This window comes from Periophthalmus magnuspinnatus, chromosome 11 (assembly GCF_009829125.3).
Source record: "Periophthalmus magnuspinnatus isolate fPerMag1 chromosome 11, fPerMag1.2.pri, whole genome shotgun sequence".
In the NCBI taxonomy this organism is placed as follows: Eukaryota; Metazoa; Chordata; class Actinopteri; order Gobiiformes; family Gobiidae; genus Periophthalmus; species Periophthalmus magnuspinnatus.
In genome coordinates, this window is record NC_047136.2 from 11,428,256 (window position 1) to 11,454,926 (window position 26,671).

General features: G+C 38.4%; 2 protein-coding genes across 3 annotated transcripts; one reads left to right on the forward strand and one right to left on the reverse strand.

The window, feature by feature from the left end:
* Positions 1-739: 739 nt before the first annotated feature.
* On the reverse strand, positions 740-21,823 carry trim46b (tripartite motif containing 46b). Of its 2 annotated transcripts, XM_033975159.2 has the most exons (12): positions 21,639-21,823; positions 16,259-16,520; positions 15,391-15,568; positions 13,292-13,490; positions 12,734-12,880; positions 12,376-12,471; positions 11,328-11,581; positions 10,543-10,664; positions 9,004-9,342; positions 4,941-5,170; positions 3,603-3,670; positions 740-2,645 (listed from the first exon to the last, which is right to left on the reverse strand). In XM_033975159.2, the coding sequence occupies exons 1-12, from the start codon at positions 21,729-21,731 to the stop codon at positions 2,183-2,185; spliced, it is 2,451 nt and encodes an 816-aa protein (XP_033831050.1). In that variant the 5' UTR covers positions 21,732-21,823; the 3' UTR covers positions 740-2,182. The 2 variants fall into 2 exon arrangements, with proteins under 2 accessions (XP_033831050.1, XP_055081399.1); XM_055225424.1 differs by lacking the exons at positions 740-2,645; positions 3,603-3,670 and adding an exon at positions 6,569-6,617 and having other exon boundaries at positions 5,050-5,170.
* A 967-nt stretch (positions 21,824-22,790) lies between these two features.
* s100a10a (S100 calcium binding protein A10a) lies at positions 22,791-24,941 on the forward strand. The gene is made up of 3 exons (XM_033974975.2): positions 22,791-22,886; positions 24,138-24,279; positions 24,763-24,941. Exons 2-3 carry the CDS (start codon positions 24,151-24,153, stop codon positions 24,919-24,921), a joined length of 288 nt encoding a protein of 95 aa, XP_033830866.1. The 5' UTR covers positions 22,791-22,886; positions 24,138-24,150; the 3' UTR covers positions 24,922-24,941.
* Positions 24,942-26,671: the final 1,730 nt, after the last annotated feature.

Genomic DNA, 26,671 nt, shown 5'->3' on the forward strand with positions numbered 1-26,671 from the left:
GCTAAATACATTTAAAACAGCAAAGCAAAAATAGTAGTGGGTACGCTCCACTGTTAAAAGGCTCTATATTTACATGTTGAGCACCCACATTGAAAGCCTTAGCACCCTCTAGGCTCCTCCAATCAAAAATATCTGGCACCACCCCTGTTCGTAAGTTTAGTCAATATCATGAGTCATTCACTAATACAAAGAAGAAATTCATACATATTGCAATCTTCAAATTACTTATTTCTCATTTGAAAATGTAAAGGCAGATGATTTTTATTGTGGAAATCAGAGATGGACAATGACTATTGACTATGTACTTTTATACAGTAATTTTACCCTTGCCCCTTCCTTAGGTTTGTAGTTTTTTTGCTTTTTAATCTGTGTTCCCATGATCTGTCCAAGTCCATATATATCAGTTATTATGCCTGCTCTTCATTTTAGTATTATGTGAATTCATCAGGTGTGGTCTAGAAGTACCCTTTTGTCTCATTTTATTTTCTTATTTTAATTATATTGATGTATAAGTATAGCTACTTTCTGAGTAATGCTTCTGCTTTTCAACCTCACACTAGTCTAGTTGTATTTGGGCTCTGTACTGTGTCCTGCTGCCCCCTAAAGGTCACACTCGGAACATCCTTAAAAACACATTGAACTAAAAAAAAATTGAAAAACACACTACACATTCTTAATTTAACCACTGATTTTTATTCAGTGTTAATGTTCATAATCTTTTTTTTTATTTTGCAAACATTCTGCCAGCAGGTGGAGTTTACATATCTGCTAATTATTTCATAGAAGCGCTGTTAACTTACAATCATTCAAGCCAGGCCAAAAAAGAAACAAACAAGTACATATGGTTTGCAGGGAGACAACCTTTTAGCAACAGCCCGTGAGATGGTAGCACTTTCAGTCAAAACTCTCTCTCTCTCATGCCAAAACATACAAATCATGCTCGCTCACTCACACAAAATTAAAATTGCATAAAATAAACGGCGCAAAGCAGTGATTAGCCGTGGTGCAATTAGCGCTTTTAATTACAGTATTGCCTCATTGTTTCTTTCTACTACTACTTCACCACTTGCAATCTGCAATATAACAATAATAACTTTGGCTGGTTGGGTGGCTGTTAGTACACACCATGAAATCCCATCTAAAGACTGTTTCTGTTTCATAAAATTGGTGTATTTCATCACATAATATATTCAAAATCAGGTACAATAAGCTTTAAGCACTGATAATGGCTTTCAACGAGCAGGGCACAGTGAATCTACAAGTACGATAGCGTTATAAACTTCTGCGATAAAGCGAAAACTACTAAACAGGCCATATTAATTACATATCAAGTGTAGGTTTACTTTAAGCAAAAAATCTGTGTTAACAAAACGTAAGAAACTTAATTACATTGCATATTCTTGCTATAGAAACATTTCTCGTACAAATTAAATCAAATACAAACAAAATCGCTGAGATGTCTAACTTTCTCACTGTAGTTAATTATCAGGCACTGCATTATAGCTACTTAACTGTCTCGAATACCTATACATAGAATATACATACCATACTATAAACTGTGATGTAGCAACAACTTGGACTCCATCAAATTTTTGGCCAGATTTGTTTTGTTTTTTTCTTCAAGCACGTCATTGAAGATAAATTTGTGAAATACTGCGCAATCTCACCCACTTGAGACACAGTAGTCAAGACTCTGGCTTCAGTTTTGCTGGAACCTCTCTGTGTGGATAATGCACCAGGAGTCAGACCTACAATATCAGCACTGTTATCATTATTCTACTGTTTATTCTACTGTGTACTTGAGTCACTTTTTAATAAAATTGTAGTTCTTGGAAATTTCCAGACAGACACTATAGTTTTAGTCCTGCATGTGTAATAACTTTTACACAGTTTTGATTACTCTTCGCAATGTGAGTAAGTCTTGCACGGCTCTTTCAGATATGATTTTATGGCAATGACTTTGAAATTCTACTTGAGTAATATTATTTAGAAGTAACAGCACTCGTACTTGAGTAAATTATTTGGCTACTACTCACGACAACTATGACAACTTGTATATACAATGTTAGATAAAGCAAAAAAACTGGTACCAGGATCAAGAGCTGATGTTCTAGACTTCTCAGTGGCTGTAATGTAATGCCTGATCAGAGCACACCTCATATTTATTCTCTCTCTCTGTCTCTTAGTTGTTGTTATTGATGCTGTTAATATTCGAAACACGTGGTTGGATGGTAACCCTCCTCACCGGCGTCTGATCTGCGTTCCTATTGGCTACGAGCTCCTGAAGTTGCAAAGCCCCGCCCCCAATGAAACAAAAGGCGGGGCACACTGGACCGGAGCAGTCCACATGCCCCTCCCACAGCGGCCTCAGCGAATGGGCGTCGTAAAACGTGACCCGTCCCTTCTCGAAGTCTAAGCACACGCCCAGTCGGGGGGGCAGAGGGTAGGTGACCCCTGCGGGTGCTGAGGGGGCGTTGCCATTGGCGATGGAATCTCGGGTGCCGTTGCCGTGGTTGTTGTTGCTGTGGTGATAGTTGTGCTGGGGCAAGTATATCTTACCCATCCCCATTGTGAGGAAACAGAAGGGAGGGGCAGAGTCAACACCATCCTCTGCACCGCTGTCGTGCCCGCTGTCTGGGTCATAGCTGGAGACAAAGTTACAGAAATAAAAATGTGTAAATCTAGTGTTTAAAGGGCTTAAAGGTGGCTGTTAACTTCAAAACTAGACCTACATGACATCACAAGGTGGAACAGAGCATAGTGAGCTTTGGAGATGTAGATAAACTGATAATAAAGGGTTACTCTAACAGTGTGAAGGAAAGAAAAACACAACTCCAGGCATGTTTTTGTGGTAACAGCAGGTAACAGCATTATAACCTGACTAAAAGCTCACAAGAGTCAGCACTGCATAATATAGCACCTTTAATTAATACAGAAAATAAACGTAGCAAAGTGAAATATGTGGCAGTTTGTTTAATAGGAACAGTTCATGTTTTTGAGACACCATGTTGAGGTGGTTTGTAGGGTTTAGCCTTTTATTAGTCATTTAGTTTATTAATTGGTCTACCAATTTTTTTTTTATAAGTGGACTATTTTATTAGGATTATAAAGATTTATATGTCCAACAGTAGAAAGGGAGAATACATGGACTCAGTTAGTTGGAGTTTGAGTGACTGGACAGTTTAATCTGCCTTCTCACTTTTTACTACTACCTACTTGTTTAATAGTAATTTTCAGTATATATAGTCATTTTTACACGCAATCCTAATAATTTTGAGAATTTTGCCAGATTGACACCACAACTCTTTTTAGCTTTTTTTAATACAATCGACCAAGAATGACTTTGATTGATAACAGCCCTAATGGTTTGAACATGTGCATTATAGGAGTGATGGTGAATATATGATTACGATGATACGATGAAGAGGATGCAGAGAATAGGATTGGTCAAGGGGAAAACCACAGAATAATTTTATAGATTTACTAAAATATGTGAAGTTAGTTTGTATGAGACAACACAGTGCAGAGGATTGAGGGTTTATATTAATATGAACATAAACATCATTAGATTAGTAGTGTTACACCTTGAATTTGACTCTTACCGTGGACTGGCCATGTCTTGTGGAAGGTGAAACCACTCCTGTAGTTTGGACTCCAGACCCACACCCACCTGTTCACATACAAAGAAATGTATTATATATATATATATATATATATATATATATATATATATATATATATATATATATATATATATATATATATATATATATATATATAGCATAAATGCCTGAACTCACTGACCTTGTAGTAATGCTAATCTTAGTCGTTAGGTTTTACGATTTATGTGTAAAATGTGTATTACTCTTCATAGACTCGCCCGTGTCATAGTGCACAATGTCCCTGTCTTGAATGTCTATATATCAGAAAACTGCTCATCTCGGTTTGAAGCCACAGCCTCAACTAATATTTGCTTGTATTTCTCTAAATAAAATAAGTGATTTGGAAAATAATACACATTTGACCCGTTAATATGTTGAACTTTGAGTGCCATTTTGAGTCCCTATCTCAAATGGAAAATTCAAACTTGATCGAGTAAACAGCTGCGCTTCATTCCTATTGTGTTTTTATCAAATTATGGTACAATGATAGCACTTTAGACGAGCTCACTAGAAAAGCATTAGTCACAGTTGAACAGGATTTTTAGCAGACAGATGCATTTGAGGAGGTGATAAACGCGGTCTTCACACCGAGAGATGGAGCAGTCTAGACATCTATCAGGGCGTGTGATTGAATATATAAAAATGGCTTCGCAATAAAATAATATCATTTTTGGAGCGCTTTGTTTAAAATCGAATGTGACTTGGTGTATTTCATGCTTGCCTATCAGTTTAAAACACAGATGCAACTCCAAAACTATTTATGGGTTTCAGTCAAATTACTTTTTACTACTGTGAACGCCATTTTGAGGACTTTTGGCCATTGAAATAATAGATTAGTCAACAGCAACAAACGTCAGGCTGAAAAAAATTGTTGAATATTTTAGCAGTTTGTCATTTTTTATTTAATTATTTAGAAAATGTTTTAGCTGCAGGCTCATGTAAAACCCAGAATAAAGACAAAAATAATAACTGCTGTACAGGGCCTACAGTGGGTTTACATATAAAAAAATAAATAAATAAATATCACAAGTACAATTTAAATGGTTATATTTTTTTATATAGCACTTTTCCACCTTCACGGAACTCAAAAGTACTTTACATCAAGGAACAACTCACCCATTAACGCACACATTGATTCATCAGTATACACAGAACACTAAGGGCAAGATGGGTTAAGTGTCTTGCCCAAGGACACAACAACATTATTCATCTGTGGCAGCTGGTTTGATGTTCGACACAATATGTTAATACACACTTTAAAATGTCGTGTGCCTTTACCTTGACCAGGTAAGACCCGGGCTCCACTGAGCATGCCCAGTAGTGCCGCCCCTGTGTGATGGCCACGTCCCCCACCAGAAGGTCAGAGGTCAGGTGACAGGAAGTGAGAGCGTGGTCAGCGGCCTGCAGCAGAGACAGTCCCGGGACACTACGGGCGCAGCGCTGCTCCTTCGTTACCACCAGCCGGTCGGCATGGAGACCCCAGCGAGAGTCCAGATAAAAGTTTAACACTGGGAGAGACAAGGACAGAGGAGACGAGGAAAGAAGACAAGGAGGTAAGGAGGTAGGACAGACAGTCAAGAATACAGGGCTATGTACAAAGTAGGAAGGGTTTGATTTGCTTGTGTTGCTGGAAAGTTAAGGCGTGCAGTATGGATAAAAATAGCTTTTGCCATTTTTTTTTTTTTTATGTTCCAGTAATAATGATCACATCCTAATTTTTTCAATACATTAGAAATCTGCAAACACTGAAATCAGAATTTGTTGCTAATGGTTAAATGCATACATATTTAAAAAATGCTTTTGTTTAAGTTTAGTGTTGTACATATGTGATAGGACTATAAAATTAACTAGAAATAACTTTATATTATAGCATTTTGAATACTACAATCCAAATTTTGTTTCTCTTCTTATTAAAAACAATACACTTTTTTGTATATATTTTGATATCATCATTAACACAATATATTTCCCACCTCTACTGACAATTATGCTCTTTTTACTCCCCTTTTTTTATAGATCAGAACAATAAAATATATGTCTTTTTGTACCACTGGCAACACAAAGAAATCAGACAGTAGCAGCAGCAGCAGCAGCAGTGGGAGGAATCAACATTTATGGGAGAGAAAGTTGGAGTAGGCATGCGCCCCTCCCACCAGTGCACGATGACTCAGGGAGAAAGAGCAGATATTGAAAAAGGCCTAACAGCTGGGATTATAGAACAAATACAATTAACAGAGGATATATAAGCAATAGCAGAGGGGAGAAAAACAGCCTATGGGGGACACCACCAATCACTTCATCACTAAAACCACCGAATGCCCCGGGACCACGGATTTGAACTGAGATCCTTGTTGTTAAGCGCCTCGTCTTAACAAACTGCAGACCTCATCAGCTTTGGGACGGGCACAGGAGGAGAGAGGGCGGTAAAAGGGCGTAATGAGGATACACGTAAACAAAAAGCACTGTGTGGGATAGAAGGCTCGATGGATGGTTTGGGTTAAATGTCAAACTCAAGGCTCTATAATCGAAACACATCTTATTTTAGTACAAATAAAATGTAATAATTAATTTTTATAAAAGTAGCTCGTGTATGCCTATAGAAAGGAATGCGCACATTTACAATAGAGGCTACAATACATTTACAGTATGTGAGTCTGTGAGGCCAGTCCACTGAATTTGTATTTTATTTTTAAGTCAACTAATCAAAAGATTCTATTGTATATTGAGATTTTTGGAATATATTTTTATTAATTATGCCTGCTAGTCTTTTAGTAATGCTAGATCCCCAAAATACAACTAAAAATAGATACATATACTGGTATAGTTATTAAATCTACTAGTCTGATTCATTGTGCTGAGTTTGACAAAGGCGGTCTAGAGAAATACAGAGTGGGTGGTCTTCTTACGTTCAGAGGGAGGCAGCAGAGTGGAGCTCAGAGGATGACATGAACAAAGCTGAAATGGAAATCATGTGGACGGAAATGAAGAAAAAAAACAGGATGGACAGAAAAAAGAAAATTATTAAGAAGTCTTTTCAATGGGAGCTGTTTGTGATATTGTGACTGATGATATTTTTTTGTGTATTGAGATGAATGGGTCTCAAGTGATAAGTGCTAGGGGGAGGATATAATGAGGCAGCTATTTTAGTCTATGAAGAGTTTTAACCAAGGATTAAAGAAATGCTTTTACACAACTGCCTGGGGAATAGAAAGAAAGGGGCCTTGTATATGAGAGTTATTTATGACAACATCCTTTTAGGTCAAAGATCATATCTATAGATCAGACTAATTACGCTATATTTAACTACAAAGTATAAGGCTGTCATTGTCATAGGGAAATCAAATGGTATATTATGAGTAGGACTGTCACGATAATTACTATATCGACTTATCATTCGGTACATGACAGATGGAACGAACATTTTAGGTGGTCGGTATTTATCATTGGGACTTTTTCTTTGCACTAGTGGGAACATTTGGGTTGTTTTTCTGTGTTATGATAAGATTTGAGCTGCAGAAAGTCATTATTGATACAAATGAACTACTTGAGTCTTACATTCTGTTATTTATTTATTTCAGCTCATGTTTTTAACTATATTGTAGATTAAGAACATTATTGGGGATAATTCTGCTTTATGGTTTGGTTTCCATATGAAACTGTTCTTCCAATTTGAAATAAATAGCAACTTGCAAAATGATAAAATAACTCTTTTGTCTCACTCATAGAAGCCCCTAACTTGGGTACAAGACAACTGTTTACTATGGTATATACATATTATATTAAAACATTTTCTATTCAAGTAACATTACATTTCACCTTTAAAAACCTGAAATCCCCCGGTAAGTGTTCCTATGCCCCTGGTTGAGAAACATTTTATATAAAGACAGATATTTGCTAGTTTACTGAGGATATCATATAACGCGCATTCTTTTCAAGTTGCTAATTGTATTTAACATTTAACATTTCAAGTTTTTATCTTAAACTACTTTCTATGTCGAGGGCTTATGTTTCACTGGTGGGACCTGCACCACACTTTGAGAACCACTGTTTTAGGTAAGTCTTGGTAGATGTTCTGTGCTGGATATTATTGGAAACAAACTCAACACTAAATCGTTATAGTAAATCTACAGTACAGTAATACACAGCGATTCCATAACACATTTTCTTTTTAGGACAAATCTCCTGGCACCACTTTAATGTACTTTATTATCAGGCATCAAAATTAATTAAAAAGTGTCAGCTTTTTATATAGAATTTCTTTCTTGTAGCTGGCAGCCGTTCTGGGCAAGTGCCTAAAGCCAGTTTAATCAACAACAGCTTATTTAAGATCAAATTAATGAGTTTTCTAATCCCACGTCTGATTTACATTTAGTCTTAATGGGATGTGGAGTAATTAGTGTTTCTATGTGTCTGCGTACACATTACACTTACATATAGGTTTCATTTGTTCATTGAGTTGAGCATAATATTAGTGTCATTAGCAGGTCACACATGTATTTAGTAACATTCTTAAAGGAATTATAAATGTATATTATACAGCAACATGTTAGTTATACAAGTTAATCATCACAGATTAATTTTCATACATTTAGCTTGAAGTTGTAAAAGATAGGATTTTGTGCACTTTTCTTTATCTGGGCATCAAAAACTTGGTGTGTAATTTTTTCTGTTTATTTGGTCAGTTGTTGACAATCATTACTTTATTGCTTATTATAAATGTAATTTAAATTATGGAAACTATTTGAGTTGGAACATATAGTGTCTGCACTTTATTCTCTTCAGCCAATAGTTCAGAAGTAAACAGTTTACTAAAGGTAAGGTAAAAGTTTATATAACAGGGTTTGGCACCTGCTTGTCTCCATAGAGATGTCATTGCTCTCTGCCTGGAATGTTTCATTTTATGGCTTTAAACTTATCTATCTCCATGGAGACAAGCATGTGTGACGCCACCAGGTCAAGTTACAGATCAGATCTGTGAGGAGTTGATCCTCCTTACAGTACGAATGCACAATTTCTAGAAATAAACACATCTATAACTATATATGTAAGATACATATTTTACATACATGAGTTTTTTGCTATTGTTTTTTACTACCTTAATAACTTTATAATTTTAATTTTACTACCATAATTTTTTTATTTTTTGTTATTATATTATACAGTGTGAGCTACTGTGTCCAAGTAATTTTCCTTGTGGATCAATAAAGTTTGTCAGAGTCTAAGTTTAATGCCCTATTGTGGACCATTCCAGGAAAAGCAATAACATCTCCAAGGTGACAAGCAGGACACAGACCTCACCCAGAAAGTTTACAAAGTGCACCTTTAACTTTGTGTGTCCTACCTGGGGCGGGAGGGGTGTGGAGGTACACCTCCTCGCTGTAGTCTCCGTATCCCGCCTTGTTGCAGCCTCGGACCCTCAGCACATACACACTGTCCATCTCCAGGCGGTCGATCACGGCACTGCCCCCGGTCACCTCGTCCATCCTCTGCCATCCCCAGCGCGCCGCAGACAGACCCCCCCTCATCCCCCCACGTGCTCCTCCTCCTGGGACCACCCCGCGACGCCGATACTCCACTGAGAAGTGCCAGGCGGGAGCAGACTCTGGGGGCAGGCGCCAGCACAGGTACAGCTGGTCGTAGGCCAGAGAGCGCTGGGTGTCTATGACGGGAGCCTGAGGAGCTGAGAGAGAGAGAGAGGGTATGATTAGGCTAACTCATAGATTGTATAAAGAAGTGGACTACGTGAGTGTGACGCCACCCATAGCATTTGGCTCCAGTCAAATGAAGCTCATCAAAGCTAGTGCTTACAGGGGCAAAGGTGGAGCCGAGTTCTATATTTGGAATTCTGACCACAAGTATAACAATCAAAGAGCCAATCCGGAGCCAGGCTGCTGAAGGTAACGCTCCTTCCCACCTGCACCGCTGGTTTGGCAGGGAGCAGGTGCTTAGCAACGCTGTCAATCAAATCTACCTAAGGCCAGCAGGAGCAACCTCAGGAAAAGAAGGTGCTTGATTTGTCTGTTATTAATGTTCATATGTTGATTAACGGACACAATAGTGAAATAAAAATACCAGGATCATGTGGTGTGGGTTAATATGAACATTTTAAGACCAAAATGATGAGCCTGACAGCAGCAGTTACAGACTTTAATACAAAGTGAATTAGAGCTGATGGAGCCGCAAGCATTCCCATCCTCACTTCCTATTTGAAACACGGCAGCTAGCAGGTTAGCTATGTCTATTTATATATACGGTCTATTGGCCAGCTACTTTTTCACTAAAACATTTACCTACAACTTGCAATTATTTGCCAAAGTTGTAGGCTAAAATTAATTTTAAGGACATTTCCCCTTTTAAGTGTTGCTAGTTTAGTCTAAACTGATGTCAACTAATGATGAATGAGTCAATATTATAAAGTTAAAATTATATATAATATTTATCACAGTTTACATTTACAAGAATCTCACACCACAGTAAACATTTTTGTTTACTGTGGTGTGAGATTCTTGTAAATGTAAACTTACAGATCACTCTTTTCAATATGTAATGAAAATATTTGTACTTCTGTTAAGTTAAAACAGCGCAAAATGGAAGAAAGAGTAAGGGGACGTTTCACTAACACCGACTTAATTTTAATTTAATTTGAATTCAAGTTATACCTCACTGGATAAGATTAGTTAAAATGATTGTGATCTTGTTGGAAAAGCATTCACCTCTTATGGCTTATGTTTTATGTTACACATCTTAATCCTATTTTAGACATAACTCTGGATTTCCTCCATACCAAATCTATGTAATCAGTGCAAACTATTCACTCCCTGTCTGCCTTATCTGGCTCCTCTCACGCCCCGTAGTCTCGTCCTGTGGTTATGAGTGGTACCTTGGATGAAGTTCAGGTCTGTGAGTAGTTTGAGTTCTTTAGAAACATCCAGCTGAAAGTGTCTGAACGAAGGATCGGCCGCCAACGTGAAATGCTGCAGATTCTCAATAGCTTTACTCAACCTGTGACGAAGACAGAGGAGGCAAAGGGAGTGTTTATCTAATGCATCCCAGATATGAGCTGGTCAGATAAAGATGATAAGAAAAGTTACAAAATGTACTTTTCTTAATGTTTACAGAGATTTTTAGCTTTTTTCCATCCGGCTTTGAGTTCCGGTCTACCTTGAGTTGCATGTGAGTATATGGCCTTTCTGATGTAAACTTACAACATCTATTTTAATTTTACATTTGAAGGTGGTTATGTTCCACAGTATGGCATTAAAGAGAGGCAACTCTGCCCACAGTAAGAATGTTTGTTTTTCAATGCATTTTATTGGCATCAGAAACAAGTGTAATGGGATAAATTAAAGATAGATACATTTAACGCCATGCTGTGGAACCTCCCAAGCAAGACAGTAACATCTCCGTGGAGACGAGCATGTAGAGGACCCCCTACTGGAAAAGTTACATAATGCACCTTAAATTACCTGTATATGGACGTTATCTTTTTAGTTTTTGAGTATGACTATGACAAACAGAACTTGTTTTAGCGTATTCTTGGCAAAATAAGACTTTACTTTGCATGCAGCAGAGTGTGATTAGCTTATATCAAATGGCATGTTGTCACTCCTCCAGCATTTCCCAACACTTGCTTTAGGCCCACACATCTGTTGGACTGACACAGACCTGTTGTGAGTTTGGCGTGCTGCCTGGACAAAGCAGGGCTGATCTGTCTCCTTTAGCAGCTCCTGGGTGAAAGCCATGAGTCCCGCATGCTCCATCAGACTCCTCCTCTCCGAGACCTGCCCCGTCAACGCCTCCCCTCGCCTCTGCCGCGCCCCCTCCAACGCCTGGGTCAGGGACGAGTGACGCTCCGCCAGCGCAGCAGTCAGGTCCCGAATGCTCTGGGCCAACTGCTCCCGGGCCGATACACTGTTCACCTAGAGAGAGGGAGAAGGGAGGGGGAGGGAGAAGGGGGAATGGGTGGAGGGTGTGGGTGTGCAATACGACATCATTAGAAAGATCATTAGTTATAGAGAATAGTACAAACTGACAAGTAGAAAAGTCTTCTTCCCTCAAGCTGTTTGAACAATGCATCTGAACTTTGATCTAGCACTTTACTATATTCTTTACAAGTTAATCTTTTTACCTTGTTTGTTTCACAGTGGATGTGGTTACATGTGCTCTCAGAATCTGATTATTGTCAGATTTTTTGAGTTATAAGATTATTAAATGACATAAAAACAGCAAAATCATGTGATTTCTCTGTGATCATGGTCCCTCTGATCACTCACTCAGTGTTTTACAGGCAATTTAAATAAATGTCCATGAACGAGATAATCAGATGTTGGTGTGCATCTGAATAACATTTGATCCTTTTAGTGTTTAGTAATTTATGATTGTTTTATGTTTTACTGTGCACTCTGCTTTTTGCACATGTTTTCAAACGTGGGTTTAAATTGGAAATGGCAAATAAGGTGAACTGAAATGTTTCATTATTATTAGGTACAGTATTTATTCCTTATCGCTAATGAATATTAGCAGTAATGCTACAGTGCTGGTTATAGACTGAAAATCAGAGTTTAACAGTAATCAGGATAATTTACTTTCCCGGTGTTAAAATATCCCTTTTAAAACGGGAGACATTTGACATAAATCAGATAAAGACCTCCTGATGTGAGTTAAGCAGATAACTGCATTAAACCCATGTATTTTCTCTTAAGGTTTTACAAACCTCCGTCTGGGTGATGGCGCTCTCCAGCTGTGTAATCTGAGACAGTACGGTGTCCTGGTTGGACAAAATGTAGTTCATCTCCTTTGTAATCTTCTCCTGTTAAATTAACACAGACAGATTTCACAGAGTAAGACATTTTGGATCCAAAAATGTATTACTTCCTAAGAGACAAGCAACTGAAAGCCTTGCTTGGCTGCCCTCTAGAGGCAAACCTGGTGAAATCTTTCTGAACTGTAGTTTTTGCAGAACTCAACTGGTTTCATGCATTTTCTTGACGAAGGGTTGAAGGAGACTGTTTATTTGTTGCATGACAAAAGCAAGCATTATTTGCTATTTTACACATGTGACTTGGTCGTACCTTGAGAGCCTGATAGGCCTGGGCCACTGGGAGTATTTTGTGTCCTCCATGAACTCGACGCAGTTTACAGAGAGGACACAGGAGGCGCTGACATGTCCGACAGTAAAACTGCAGCTTCTCTTGATCGTGCTCTGGACACGTCAAAACCTGAGCAAATATACCATAACATTTTATTAATAGAAACATATTTTTGATTTGACATCTCATTTGTGTTGTATTCAGTGCTTCTTTGCAAATCTCATGATGTTTGGAAGTTCAAAAAATTTGCTCTAGCGAAACATAATTTATATTATTAAGCAAAATTATTTTGTGTTTGGGAGAGAACAAATCAGTATAGGTTAGATAAAACCCATTTTTGAAATCCATTAGAAACACATTTTTTTATATTGATGATATTATATTATTATATAATATTTTTTCATATTGATATCTGGATAAAATATGAGATTATTCTACTGCCAAGAACCTTGTTAAAACCATGGAGGGCTGAATCAAACACACTTGGCATTACTTGTGCTAATTTGATATTCATAGATTTAAACAGGAGTTAAGCGTAACCTTTGGTCTGAAGTTGAGTGTGGGCAGGATGTGCTCATGCTGGGCCCGGGGGGTGCCCCAGGGGTGGTACAGCTTAAAACACTCATTACAGAAGTTTGCTTTGCAGTCGGCGCAGCCCTTTGTGGCCTCCAGCGCGTGAGGAGGTTTACAAAACTGGCACATGACAGCCACACTGCCCAGGCTTACAGTGTGACGATATCTGAGGAGAGAAAACAGCTTTCCATTAATACAGAGGAAGATGGAAGGAAAATTGAATAGGTAAATACATAGTAATAACAAAGGCTTTAGATGTAGTTATATGAGCTAGATGTTAAGTTCACCCTAGAGCTTTTGTCAATTCTGAAGAAATACAGTAATAAAGCAAGAAATATTACCATTAACAGCTAGTAAACATATCGTCTTTTGAAAATAATACCTGTTTGAGATGGATAATATTAGACCGCATGCAAGGGAACATTTATTGTAAGGAGACATGAAAATCTGCATGGATTGGAGATGGGGTGCAAGGGATCAAACTGCTGTAGAAAATCGACTCGAAATTGTATGTTAAGAAGAGAAATAGACTGGTAGCCATAATTCATCTTTGCACATTCGCTAGGTTTGGTAAAATACTAAAAACAAACATTACACACTCAAATATTTTGAGAAAATGATGAAATTATCTATAGCCCATTGACTAAAAAAAATTTAAACTCTCACGTTGTATAATGATTCAAAATGTAAGCACCAAAAAGTCAATTTAAACAGAATGATGACTCCACTTAATTACTAGACTGTGAAACACACATTCAGCCATAGTAGCACTTCAGTGTAGCGAGCTCCAGTGTTTCACAGCTCAGCCACTCCTCCTGACTCATCACAACCACTGCTATCACACCCCTGCTTTAGAGCCATTACATACACTCAATGAACTCACATAAGGCATTACATTATGCTCATTTACTCCCATTGAGCATTCAGTTAGCTACAGTAGTTAGTAATAGTAGTTTGTCACTCCCCGTGTGTATTACCAGTGGCAGGTTTATCACTGTTCCTTCCTTTTACTACTGACTGGCAAAGCTGCGATTTTGAAGCTGCTGTGGTCCATTTGAGTAGACATCACAATTTGATTTCAGACTTATTTTAATACATGAATATGGCAGTTTTCCTGGTACTCAGACTGTGTTCACCTTTGGTCCTGGTCTAATTCCAGTTTAGTCCTGATGTAGACTTAGTTTGGTCTTGGTCTAGTCCTGCTTTAGTCCTGGTCAGTGGTGTAAATAAAAGTGTTAGATATCTGTACTTTATTTAAGTACATTTTACAGTAAATACTTTTTTTTTTTACTTTTACTTCACATTTGAGAGCAGGTATCTGTACGTTCTACTCTGCTACATTATTGAACAAAGTTCAAGTTCTAGTTTTCATATTATTTGAGGGGTTAATTTTACAATTTTCATGGTAATATCCTGACTAAAGTTTTCGAGTTCAAGCTTCGGCTTTGAGCAAACAAAAATAAATATACAAAATTCATAAGAAAAATTAAGAAAGTGATTTGTACTGCAACTATTGACCAAAATATGTGTAGTTTTTTTATCAATACTACTACATGTAACACTTTAACAAATAACAACACTCTACTTTTTACTTTTAAAGTACATTTTTAAACAGGTACTTAAATACTTTTACTTAAGTAGATTTTTTCCATGTGATACTTTTACTTTTAATTGAGGTAGTTTTTACTTCTGTACCTGTATTTTTACTTAAGTAACTAAATTGAATAGTACTTCCACCACTGATCCTGGTCTAAGTTCTGAGTTTAGTCTAAATTTAGTCTCTGTTTTGATGTGGCTTGTGTGAACACAGTGACAGTCAAAAAAGTTTGGAAGCAATTTTCAAAGCACAATCAAGTTTCAATTCGATCTATACACCAAAAAAGTCAACCTAAGCATAAGGATAGAGCAGAACAATTACAATGTGAATTGTATAATTGTAATTGAACTGTTAAATCGTTATGTTTCTTTTTACAATCATCGCAGCACTAAAATTTGATACAAATTTATTTAAAATAAATTCGGTCCTTATTCACAACAGCACATATTTTGGTGTATGTTAAGCTCACCTCTCAACTATCCTCTCCAGGGTGAGGTTTCGGAGACACTCGGCCAGACCCCGCTCCCCCAGCTCCACGTCCCTGCGACACGTCCCACAGGGGAACATCATGATCAGAGGGGGGCCGTCTTTACGCCTCCTCCCACCATAAGGAGAGCGCTGTAGGGAGGGGGAGGGCGGGTGCGGACCTGAAGGGCAAGACAGCAGGGATTATAAATATGAGTAGGTTTGTCAAAAATGTGGAGATTATTTTTATTTGGATCGATAAAGTTATTTGATTTTTTTTTACTGGTTTTAATGCTATTTCAACTCAATGTTTGTCTTCAAAATAAAATTTACAGTTTTGAGTAATCCTGAATTTTTAACCTGTCTACATCTCCAAAGCTCAAAATGCTCTGTTCCACCTTGTGATGTCATGTAGCATTAGTTTTCAAGTTCACAGCTACCTTTTACGTTTAGTTCAGATTGCAATTCCAGGACTGAAAAAGTGACTCTAGTGAAGGTGTATGGAGTTTAAAAGTCCAGCAGAGCACTTCCTGTAATACCACATAATATCACAAGGTGGTAGTGGAGTGGAGTCAGTTTGAGAGAAGGACACAGCCTAAATATGCAGGATTTGTGTGAATGAAACGTACAACAGCAAGTATGAATTCATGAGGAAATAACATCATAACAAAAATCAGAAAATACCATAATATAGGCCTTTTAATTCATGTCTTTTAGCTTTTCCAAATTCGAAATACTAACTGTCAGTGTCCAGTGCAGATAGACATAAACAGACAGACCATCCTCTTTGCAATCAATTTGAAGTAGAGGTTTTTTAGTCACCAGCACTAACTAAGCCATGACAACACATGGATAACTCATGTACTTTTTACCTGAGCGTAGCACCCTATCGATGGGTCTCTGATCGGCCTTGGGCGTGGGTCGGCGTGCCCCCCTGGGAGAGCGCATGTTGGGGGTGGATGCTGGTGAGTTGGGCTCTGGGGGGAGGTCCGGAGGGGGGTACCCGTTGGCCACCAGGACCTCAGAGGCACACATGAGGCAGACGCTGTGCTGGCAGGGCAGGACCACAGGCTGCTTCACTATGTCCTTACACACAGGACAGTGCAGCTCATGCTCCAGGCTCTTCATGTTGGACTGTAAGGGGCAGACATGCTGTTAGGGTTGTACATTACACGCTTAACTTAGGCCTAATGAAACTTTTACATTTCCATGGAAAAAATATTTCTTCTAATGTAATAACTAGAGCTTGTAACTCTAAATTCTAAATGGACTTTGTAAAAACCTGTTCCTAAATTATATATTTAAAGCACGTGTCCTAAACCACTGGCTCGAGGCCTAAAACCCACATGCCAGCCATCCAGTACCAAGCCTTAGAGGAGAATATCTTTTCAAATGTGCTTCATGTTTTGCTTTATATTCTACTGCTATTTCACTGTGTTTTACTCTGAAAACACAGTATTAACCTGGTAAACAGCAAACATGAACAACAACATATTTTTAAAACTAGAGTAGGGGGTTGTAAGTTTTTTTACTTTTACTATTTGTTACTGGCCTCTCGTTCCACTCGTCTCTGAAATAAATCAAATTGTCCTTACAAAGAGAAACTGTTGAGGTATTTCAAGTATTCAAGTTTTTCATTGCAGTTTAAAAAGATACTAACTTGAGCAAACTTATTTAAACTGAAAACTCATTAAAAAAAATATGTTAATATTTCTAATACGGTTCACTTTTGGTTTTATAAAGTCATCTTGTGCCTGGGATATAAATAGACTGAGCAGAGAGGGCAGGACAGAGAAGAGGAATGAGAAGATGTCATGAGCAGGACACAGAGCAAGATTCACATCAAAAATGGATAAAGACATCAATATTTCAGACTCCAACTCTGTCAAAGTGAAACTCTGCAAGTCCAGCCACAAGCTTCATAAACAGGCAGAAAAGTAGAGTCACTTAGCACTTCATGCAGTGTATTTTTAAAGGTTCTATATTACACAAAATTGACTCTTGTGAGCTTTACGCCACGTTATAATGTTGTTATCTCCTCAAAAACATACCTGGAGTTGTGTTTTGTTCACACATTTTTGAGTAACACTTTATTATTAGTCTGTCTACATCTCCAAAACTCAAAACGCTCTGTCCCACCTTGTGATGTCACGTAGTGGTAGTTCTAGTGAAAGTGTATAAAGTTTAAAAACACAGTGGAGCACTTCCTGTATTACCACATGCCATTACAAGGTGGAGCAGTAGTGTAATATGCAGGGTTTGTGTGTTAAACATGTGTGAATGAAACAAAACACAACTCCAGGTCTGTTTGTGATGAGGAAACAACATTATAACATACCAGAAAACAGTGTAATATGGACTCTTTAATGATTTTTGTTTAATTTTAAAGGTGCACGATGTAACTTTTTTGGTAAAGGCTCGTCACGCCTTGTCTTCACGGAGTTACTTCTTTGCCTGGAATGTTTCACTGTAGTATGAAAAAATACCTTGGAAAACATGCATTCTTACTGTGCGTGGGATTGCCTCTCCACAGATCTGACTTGTAACTTAATCTAGTGGATTCATCTTCTTGTCTCCATAATGATAGATAATTTTTAGATCATTTTAATATCAAAAGCAGTAATATCACCATGGAGACAAACAGTTAGTGCATAGACCCCATAAAGCTGTTACATACAATAGTCACAGATACACAAACCTTGGATTAAAATAATACAAGCTACAAAACATAACACTTGTTACCTGTGCCATACAATCAGCTCAAGTCAATTCTGGGTTCATATTTAAAGTCAGATACTTAAACCAGTACATAAATTTGTCAAGATCCCAGTTTGCCTTGTGTTTTATGCTGTTTTCCCCCTCCCTTCTATATCAGAGCCTGGAGCTGGGCAGAGTTTCAGGCTCCTCCCACACACACCTGCAACTAATTCCTAATCAAGCTGCACCTGGGGAGGACAAAGGAAGCCAGGACCTGCCAGATCGTCTGCATATCCACAGTGGTACAGCTCTGCTTGGCTCAGTCTCATGTTTTTGCATTTGCTACTCTTTTCTAAGTTGGATGTTTTTGCTCTTCATCAGATCCCATTCCCTGGACCTGCTCAGCTCCTCTGTCTCCGACCCAGCTCTCCACGACCGGTACGAATCTCACACCCTCTGACCCAGCTCACCTCGTCTCTGACCCCGCTGCCCACGATCTACTTAAGGACAACCCCGCTCTCAATTATCTGATCAATCTACCTTCATTTGCATATTTCAAGCTGTAAATAAACATTGTTAAACTGTTCCCCGTGTTCTGTATTTGGTCCCCCCATCGGTCGTTACAACAAAATTATTACAATCATTTCAGTGGGCATGTGTGTCATTGTTACCATGGAGACCGGACAAGTATGTTAAGTCTGTAAATGAGACAAGGCCATAAATTGTAAACATCATTCTAAATTGTAAATATAAACAGATCTGAACACTATTTACTTTTTAGACACCAATTTTTCTAATCACAGTTTACGGGTGCAACATTTTTAGTATTTTCACACCTCTTGGGCCTCACACTTTAACATATGTCGTGTTGTGAAAGCAGCCACATGAGATTTCACTCAGGCTAATTTAGTTTCTTATTGTTCTAAGTGTCCTGGTAACGTGCTGCTTATTGGCTTTATTCATCTGGTGCATTTAGTGAGTCAGTGCTGAAGCAGCCTCCTGTCTGTGAGGATTAGAGGTTAGAATGTATGTGAGGCTCAAGGACGAGAGACGTGGACAAGGACAAACCAGCTGGGACCAACAGAAATACACTGGAGAGTCTATTACTTTCAATCCATAAGAATTCATATTGGCCAAATGATATTAAAGATGCACTATGTAACATCTGCAAATAGGTGACAGTGCCAGGCCAGGTTAGATCTGTGGAGAGGTGAGTCAGAGTATTTTTTTGGGTAAGAAAAACACCTGTAGTGGAATAATGTAAGATAGGTTAAATGCTATATTGTGAAACATTCCAGTCCAAAGCAATAGCCTTTCCACGGAGACGAGCAACCTAATGCCTTTGTACAATTAATATACAAAACATACGTCCACAATAAAATCAGGATTTCATAGATAAACAGTGCATCTTTGGCGGTCAGTCTTTACATTGATAAATAAGTTTGATTTCTGAATACACTGTGCAGTATTTGGACAAAATGCTACTTGTCTATTATCACCTCTAAAGGGAAATGCCTCAGAATCCATAAAACAATAATGCGCTGGTTACTTTTAAATTTTGTTACTGCAACACAAAACAGTCTTAAATGCTTTGTCAATACTCAGTTCATTGATACGTTGGTCTTCTTCGGGGAATACCTCTGTTTGAACAATACACCGGTTACACGATGTAATCAGACTCCTGCATTGTGGCAGTGTGCTCCATCGGGGTTCAGGGCTCTATTGATTTGTCAGGAAACTGTAAAACGTCATAACAACATTGACCATTTAGATAAGGAGGTTTAGATGCCTTGCAATATTAGAAACCTCTGGGTAAATGTTGAATAACATCTTAATATATAAAGGGATGGATTTATAATGCACCTTTCAAGAAACCCAAAGTGCTTCACCTTGCATTATTCATTAGCTCCATACTTGGTAGTGACAAGCTACTTCTGTACCTACCCGGGGATACTGACAGAAGTGAGGTTGCCAATCTGTAATTTTGGCCCTCCGAATATAACCATTCACTCACCACATTCATACAGGTAATGTGGGTGAATGGGTATGCACTAGAGGCACTGCCGCCACAGTGGCACTATTCCTATTCCAATTAGCAGTCTCCCATCCCAGAAACCAGGCCCAGTCCTGTTACACTTCAGAGATTAGATGAGATCACACATTGTCCACATGGTATGGCCACTATAATTTCCCCTTGACTAATTGAAGCTGTTGTTTTTATTCACTTTTTGGTCATCTAAATTACATAACATATAGTTGTATTTTCTTGATCATTTTTATTTTCAATGAATTTGGCAAATCTAGATATATTTTTACTTTATTTTCTAATAATTGTGTATGTTTTGTGACCAGAGAAGTAGGTTAGGAGGACATTTGTACTAAGTAAAAACTAGGACACTGAGTGTGGAAGGGAGGTTGAGTGTGTTTATAATGTGATGTGGCATAAGCTTACCACAGCACATCACAAAGTGGCATATAGAGCATCATTGTAGAAAAGACTCCTGCTATTCTGCAGAAAAAGTGACTCCAGTTACTCATGAATTCATTTGTAATTTTAGCCAGGGTGAGGATATGACTATAGCTTGTATGACAATTCACCCATTTTTGACAGAATTGGGTTACTGTGAATGATTAAACCTATAATGAGAAAGTGCGTAATTGGCTTTATCTAAAGAACCCACTTTCTCTCTGTTTAATCTCAGTGTGTCATTCTCCAATGTCAACTCGGGCCTGTGACTGTCTGCCGCTTCTTTAGCATTTAGCCTGTCGCCATTTCCCTGCTCAAACAGGGATAATTGCACATGTCCATACACGCTCAAAGAGTGTTCATGGACGCAGCAGTGCGCAGAGGGCAAAGCAGCAGGACAAAGCAGAGCCGATGTGGTGGCGCTGCGCGAGGACAGAGGTGCTGCATGCGTCGCGTTAGCGCATCTTACCTTCACCTGGAACCTAGGCGCCATGACAGTATAATAAAGTATCCAGGATCAGCTCTACAGCACACGGCAGCTCAGTGAAAGGGGAGGGGTCTCAGGGGCATAGAGCTGCAAGAAACCAGCGTAGAAATGCACGAGACATAAGGACACGAAAAGTACCGGGCTGAGGAACTTGCGCGTGTGTCCACGGCACTACGGCCCATTGTTCACACTTTGCGCATGATGCTACACTCAGCAGGTTTTGTTCTGGTCCAGGAGTAGCAGTGTCCCGCATCCCGTCTCCATGGAAACCAGCATCCGAGAGACGTGTCATTTCCCCCTATCTGGCTTCATCTCCCCAAACATAAAGGCCCAAAAGAACCTGGCAAAATATGTCTCATGTTTTTTGTTTTTATCTTGGTTACTATTTCGTCTGCGCGAGGACGCAGGTCAGTGGTGAACGTGCGTGGTTTCTGATTTATGGTCCAGCGGGCCTTGTGGTGGTAGGCTGAGTATTTAAGGGTCATTTTAAGCGACACAAACTCATTGAGATTAAATATCATTTACGGTGATTGAGTTGGGTGTTTCGGCTTCATTCACAGTACATGGTTTACAGAACACGGCACACGCGCGCACTACTCACGTTGATGCGGCCCAAAGCGTCCGTCGTCGGTGGAGCTGCTTTGACGTCCATCTCTGTCACTTGAAAGAAAAAGCCACCTGCTGTTGGCATCATCTGGGAATCAGCGACGAATTCAGGCCATGGGCCATATCATCCACTGCGAACGGTCCGGCTCTCCGTGTTTGGATTATTAGCTTGTTGGATACGCGATCCTAATTATTTAATGTATCTTAATTCCAGATTAAGTATCAAACAGATGGTTGACAGTCATCTTTTCCCAAAATAAAAGTAAATAAAAAATCGTTGTGCGGGTGGATGTGTGGCTCACGTCAGAGTGAATACGGCTGGAGAGACGCCTGTAGCAGACACCCCGCCCCCTCCCGAGCCGCCGCGCTCATGCTGCTGTCATGAATGTGCGCAGCAGCTTCATGAGAAAGGCCTAATCAACATGGCGCGCTATGATAGAGCATTTAGATCTATGAACGTGTAGCAATGCTCACAGTGAGGCTATTTTTTCTTTAAATTGCTAACATAAACAAAACAACGATCAAAGAGAAAGCAAACACCCTTGTGTTTGATGGTTAAATGTCTACAGGCATTAGTAAGTCATGCACATAACGTCCAACAGATGGAGCACTTAGCACAAAATACACAGCACAGAGAGTACGCTCGCCCAATAGACCACATGTGGCGCAAATACAATTTCATAATTACATTTTTAGGGTACCTACATATTTTAAATGTGTTGTATGAAATAGTTGAGATATATTTCGGCATAATATTTTCTATTCAATCCAGTTAATACGCGTTTAGTTTTATGCGCAATTGAACTTGATGATGCAATGTCCCATTGTCCCCACAAGATGACACCCTTTCTCTTTGCTTGATTATAACATGTTCTTCAACTTTATTTATTATGCTTGACTCTATGGTATCTGTTATTGTTGATGTCTAAAATGATTACAGATTGATGCCGAATATAATCAAAACTATTGAATATTGACGTGCGTAATGACGTGTGTAAAGGCCATAGCTGCGCAATTTGGATGTAGGCTGCTTAGTTTTCATTTCATAACTACTCTTGTCATTTAGCTTCTTTGTGAATATCTTGTACGGTTCTAGTAGTTTCTCTTTTAAAAGGGTCCACTGTCCACAGCCCGTGTCTGACTCAGAGCGCACAGAGCTCGGGGCGGTGCCACTGTATAAAACCTGAGCAAATCCAAACTCCAACTCCCGAACACTCTTCGTGCCCTCTCCTGTCCTGCTCTGGTAAGAACTAACACTAGTCTACTTTTTATCTGTTGTTTGGTATTGGTTATTATTTCGCATTCAATCCCTACCTCCATGGGCATGTGATGAATGTATAAGATTATGTGCTTAAATATATCAGTCACAAGTTTATTGGGAAACAATGACGTTTCTTCGTCTTCAAACTTCTGCTGTCTCAGCTCAGTTTACTTATTTGCCTGCGCCTGCGTATGTCTGTGTAAATTACTTAAGATTTGATTTGGGAATATTTTGTGGTTCAAACATTGCCAGTGAATATAGACCAATGGAGGAGGCTCAAATAATAATGTATTAATAATGATATAGTTTATATTTATATAGTTTATATATATAGTTATACATAGTTATATAGTTTATATACTATACTATACTAAAAATTGTCCTACTATACAAATTAAAATTGTCATATAGTGCTAGTGCTACTTCACCATAGTTCATTTAAGTTAATAAACGTATGTACAGATATAGAGTCTGTTGGGTGCGGTTGTAGACTGGGCATGCTCAGACAAATCTAAGTAAATCTTAGTTACCTCAGTGTTGTTTTTTCCAAATTCCAACATGTCAGGGTCACTCTGCTTTGTTCATCATATAACCTCTTACCCCTCATACAATAGTCATTTAGGTCATCGGAAATAAGTGGTTGAAATTTTAAAAAAGTGGATTGGATAGGCTACGTGGAGTGTAATTCTCTAACAACTTAATAACAGGCTGCTTCTTGGGAGTGTTGCTTATGCAGTGGGTGGGTAGGGCACTCAGAGCAAAGAGCACTTCTCCCTTATACACTCAGATACTTCAATAACTAATTCAACTAAAGGAGGACAAACTGTTGCTCTATACTTTTGCTTTTTAAATGTGCTCTCATCATCATCTGTAGATAATAACTAACCCATTACGAATATGCTTCTCACAATTCAGGTTTGGGCATTAAATGGGCACTAGCATAGTCCAATCATACATCAAGGAGAAAACAGTTTAATCTATTTATACACTTTACTGTGATTGGTTAAAGCCAGCTGTCACTCACTCGAAGTTTTAGAAAAGCTAGATAATTGAAGAAATGTAATGGGGAGGAAAGTGTCACTGTTTTAAGAGACAACTGCATTAAACAGAGAAATAGTGAATTTGTATTGCGATATGTTGTATGAACAAAATAGCAGTTTGTCACAGGGATGAGACACTATATCGCTCAGCCCTGTAAGTCAACTACTTACTACTTTACTTCATGTTTTTCAGTAAAGAACCAGCCATGCCTTCAGAACTCGAGAACTGTATGGAGGGCCTGATCAAGGTCTTCCACCGCTACGCCAAGAACGGGAACCTCAGCCGCAAAGACCTACGAGAGCTGATGGAGTGTGAGCTCGCCAACTTCCTCAGGGTAAAAAAAACTCTATTACTCAAATAGGAGTGACCCTTGAGTCTGTTTCAGATCCTTAAAGGGGGCATATTATGTAAAATCAATTTTTATGAGCTTTTATCTATAAAACAGTGTCCCATCATCATTAACTTACTCACAGTTGTATTTAGATTGATTTATGCATGTTTGAGTGAGATTGTTTTGTCCTCCATTTGAGGCTTGAGTGCTCAGAAAAATGCAGTTTTCACCTATACTTCCTATCCACTACCCTCTGTGTCATACATGTAGGGTTAGAAAATGTCTGGGTGTGGGTCAGGTTTCCCAATTTCCTTAGGAGGATCTATAAAGCATACTGTATCTTACTCTAGCTCTGAACCAAATATGAACTGGGACTAAACTGAGCTAGATCCTCCTTGAGTACCACCAGATAATTTAAAACCACAACTTTAAGCATCTCAGAAGTTTTGCGTATATTTACTGATTGTGCATTTGTCTTGATTGCAGTCTCAGAAGGACCCTGGCGCCGTGGACAAAATCATGAAGGATTTGGATGCTAATGGAGATGGGCAGGTGAACTTTGAGGAGTTTGTGTCTCTGGTTGTTGGACTTTCTATCGCGTGTGAGCAGTGCTATCAGATGCACATGAAGAAAGGAATGAAGTAAAGGAACCAAACGATAGAAGAGAACAACACATTTCAAGTTTTTTTTGTATTTTTGATTATTAAATATGCTGACTGTTTCAAAGTGTTGTGTCATAATTTACATCATTCAACAAATTCAATGACCTTGCATGGTAATAGTAACAGACAGTATTATCTTATGTGTCACAAGAGACAATAGCTTTGGTACCTCTAGTTTGTGAAAGCCTTTTTATTAATTAATCATTGGATTTGTAAAGAGCCTTTCATGACATCCAAAGCACTTAACAGTGCATTATTCAGGCACTGCCCTGGGGCAGACTGACTGAAGTGAGGCTGCCAGTCTGTGCCAACAGCCCCTCCACCAACACATTCACACACACATCACTTTCATACTTGGCAATGCGGGTCAAGTGTCTTGCCTAAGGACACAACAACAACAAGGTTTTGCCACTAGCAACCCACTGTGGCACCTGGTGTTCCCAGCGGTCTCCCAAGTACTAACCAGGCCCAATCTTGCTTAGCTTCTGAGATTTGACAAGATCAGGCTTCGACAAGCTGGTGTGGCCTTTAATGGGCTACAGTCATTGTTCACACACAATTTGGAGGAGTAGAAAAGTGTTTTGAGTAAACAGTATTGTGGCTTCTAAATGTGTCATGTTTAGGAAAATACTGTTTATTCTTTTGGTTTAATGGCAGTGCAGACTAAAGGCTGGCTGTTTTCATAACACATTTGTTTAGAAGGATAAGAACAATTTGAACAAACTTTAAACTGAAATTGCATAATATAATCACTAAAACTGGCAAATAAATTGTCATGTATTAAATAAGATTAAATAAGTAAAAAATGTGATTTGAGTAGAAAGACTTGAGTTTTGTCTCTAGAATAGGTACTTTTTCTTATGTGCAGTGCCAGCAACCAGGTCATTTGCCTTTTGTTCATACAATAATATCTGTTCAATTGGCAAACCTTTAAATACACTTAAATCAAACTTAAATTCAAATTTACAACCCCTGAACTTAGCACTTGTACTCCCAACCTGCATATTTCAATACCACTACATTGGATCAGTTTTTCCATATTTTAAGTAATAATTCTTTTCATTAGCCTTATTTAGTGATGCGTGTTTAAGTCTCTGCTCCTTCCTGTCTCCTTATTTCCTGTATTCCAGCATGATTCAAGTTGTGCTTATGCCTAACCCACACCTGAAGCAATCTCATGTTTTCCTATGAGCGCACAGGGAGAGACAATCCTCTTTCTGTGTTTGATAATTCCTCGTTATCACTGTCAAGAGGAATCTGCAGAATGCCCGACCATAAACACGCCCTTTGTAAAGCCAGTGTTGAAACTGTGGACTCTGTGATTAGTTAGCGAAGATAAAATGGAACTTTTAGCCATCACATTGTCATGGGTATAACTAGTTCTTTATATAGTCTATGGGGAGAAGCGATCAAGTCTACTATGAATACTACCATTATTACTCCTGCTACTACTGTTACTTCAGAGTCACATATATATATATATATATATATATATATATATATATATATATATATATATATATATATATATATATATATATATATATATATATATATATATATATATATATATATATATATATATATATATATATATGTTACCTCTGCTATTAGTATTTCTTCTTACAGCTAATAATAAAAATAAGCAATGAAGTCTACTACTGCAATTATTAGCTACTATACAACAGCTACTCTCAGTGATTACACTGCTGCTGCTACTATTACTACTTCCT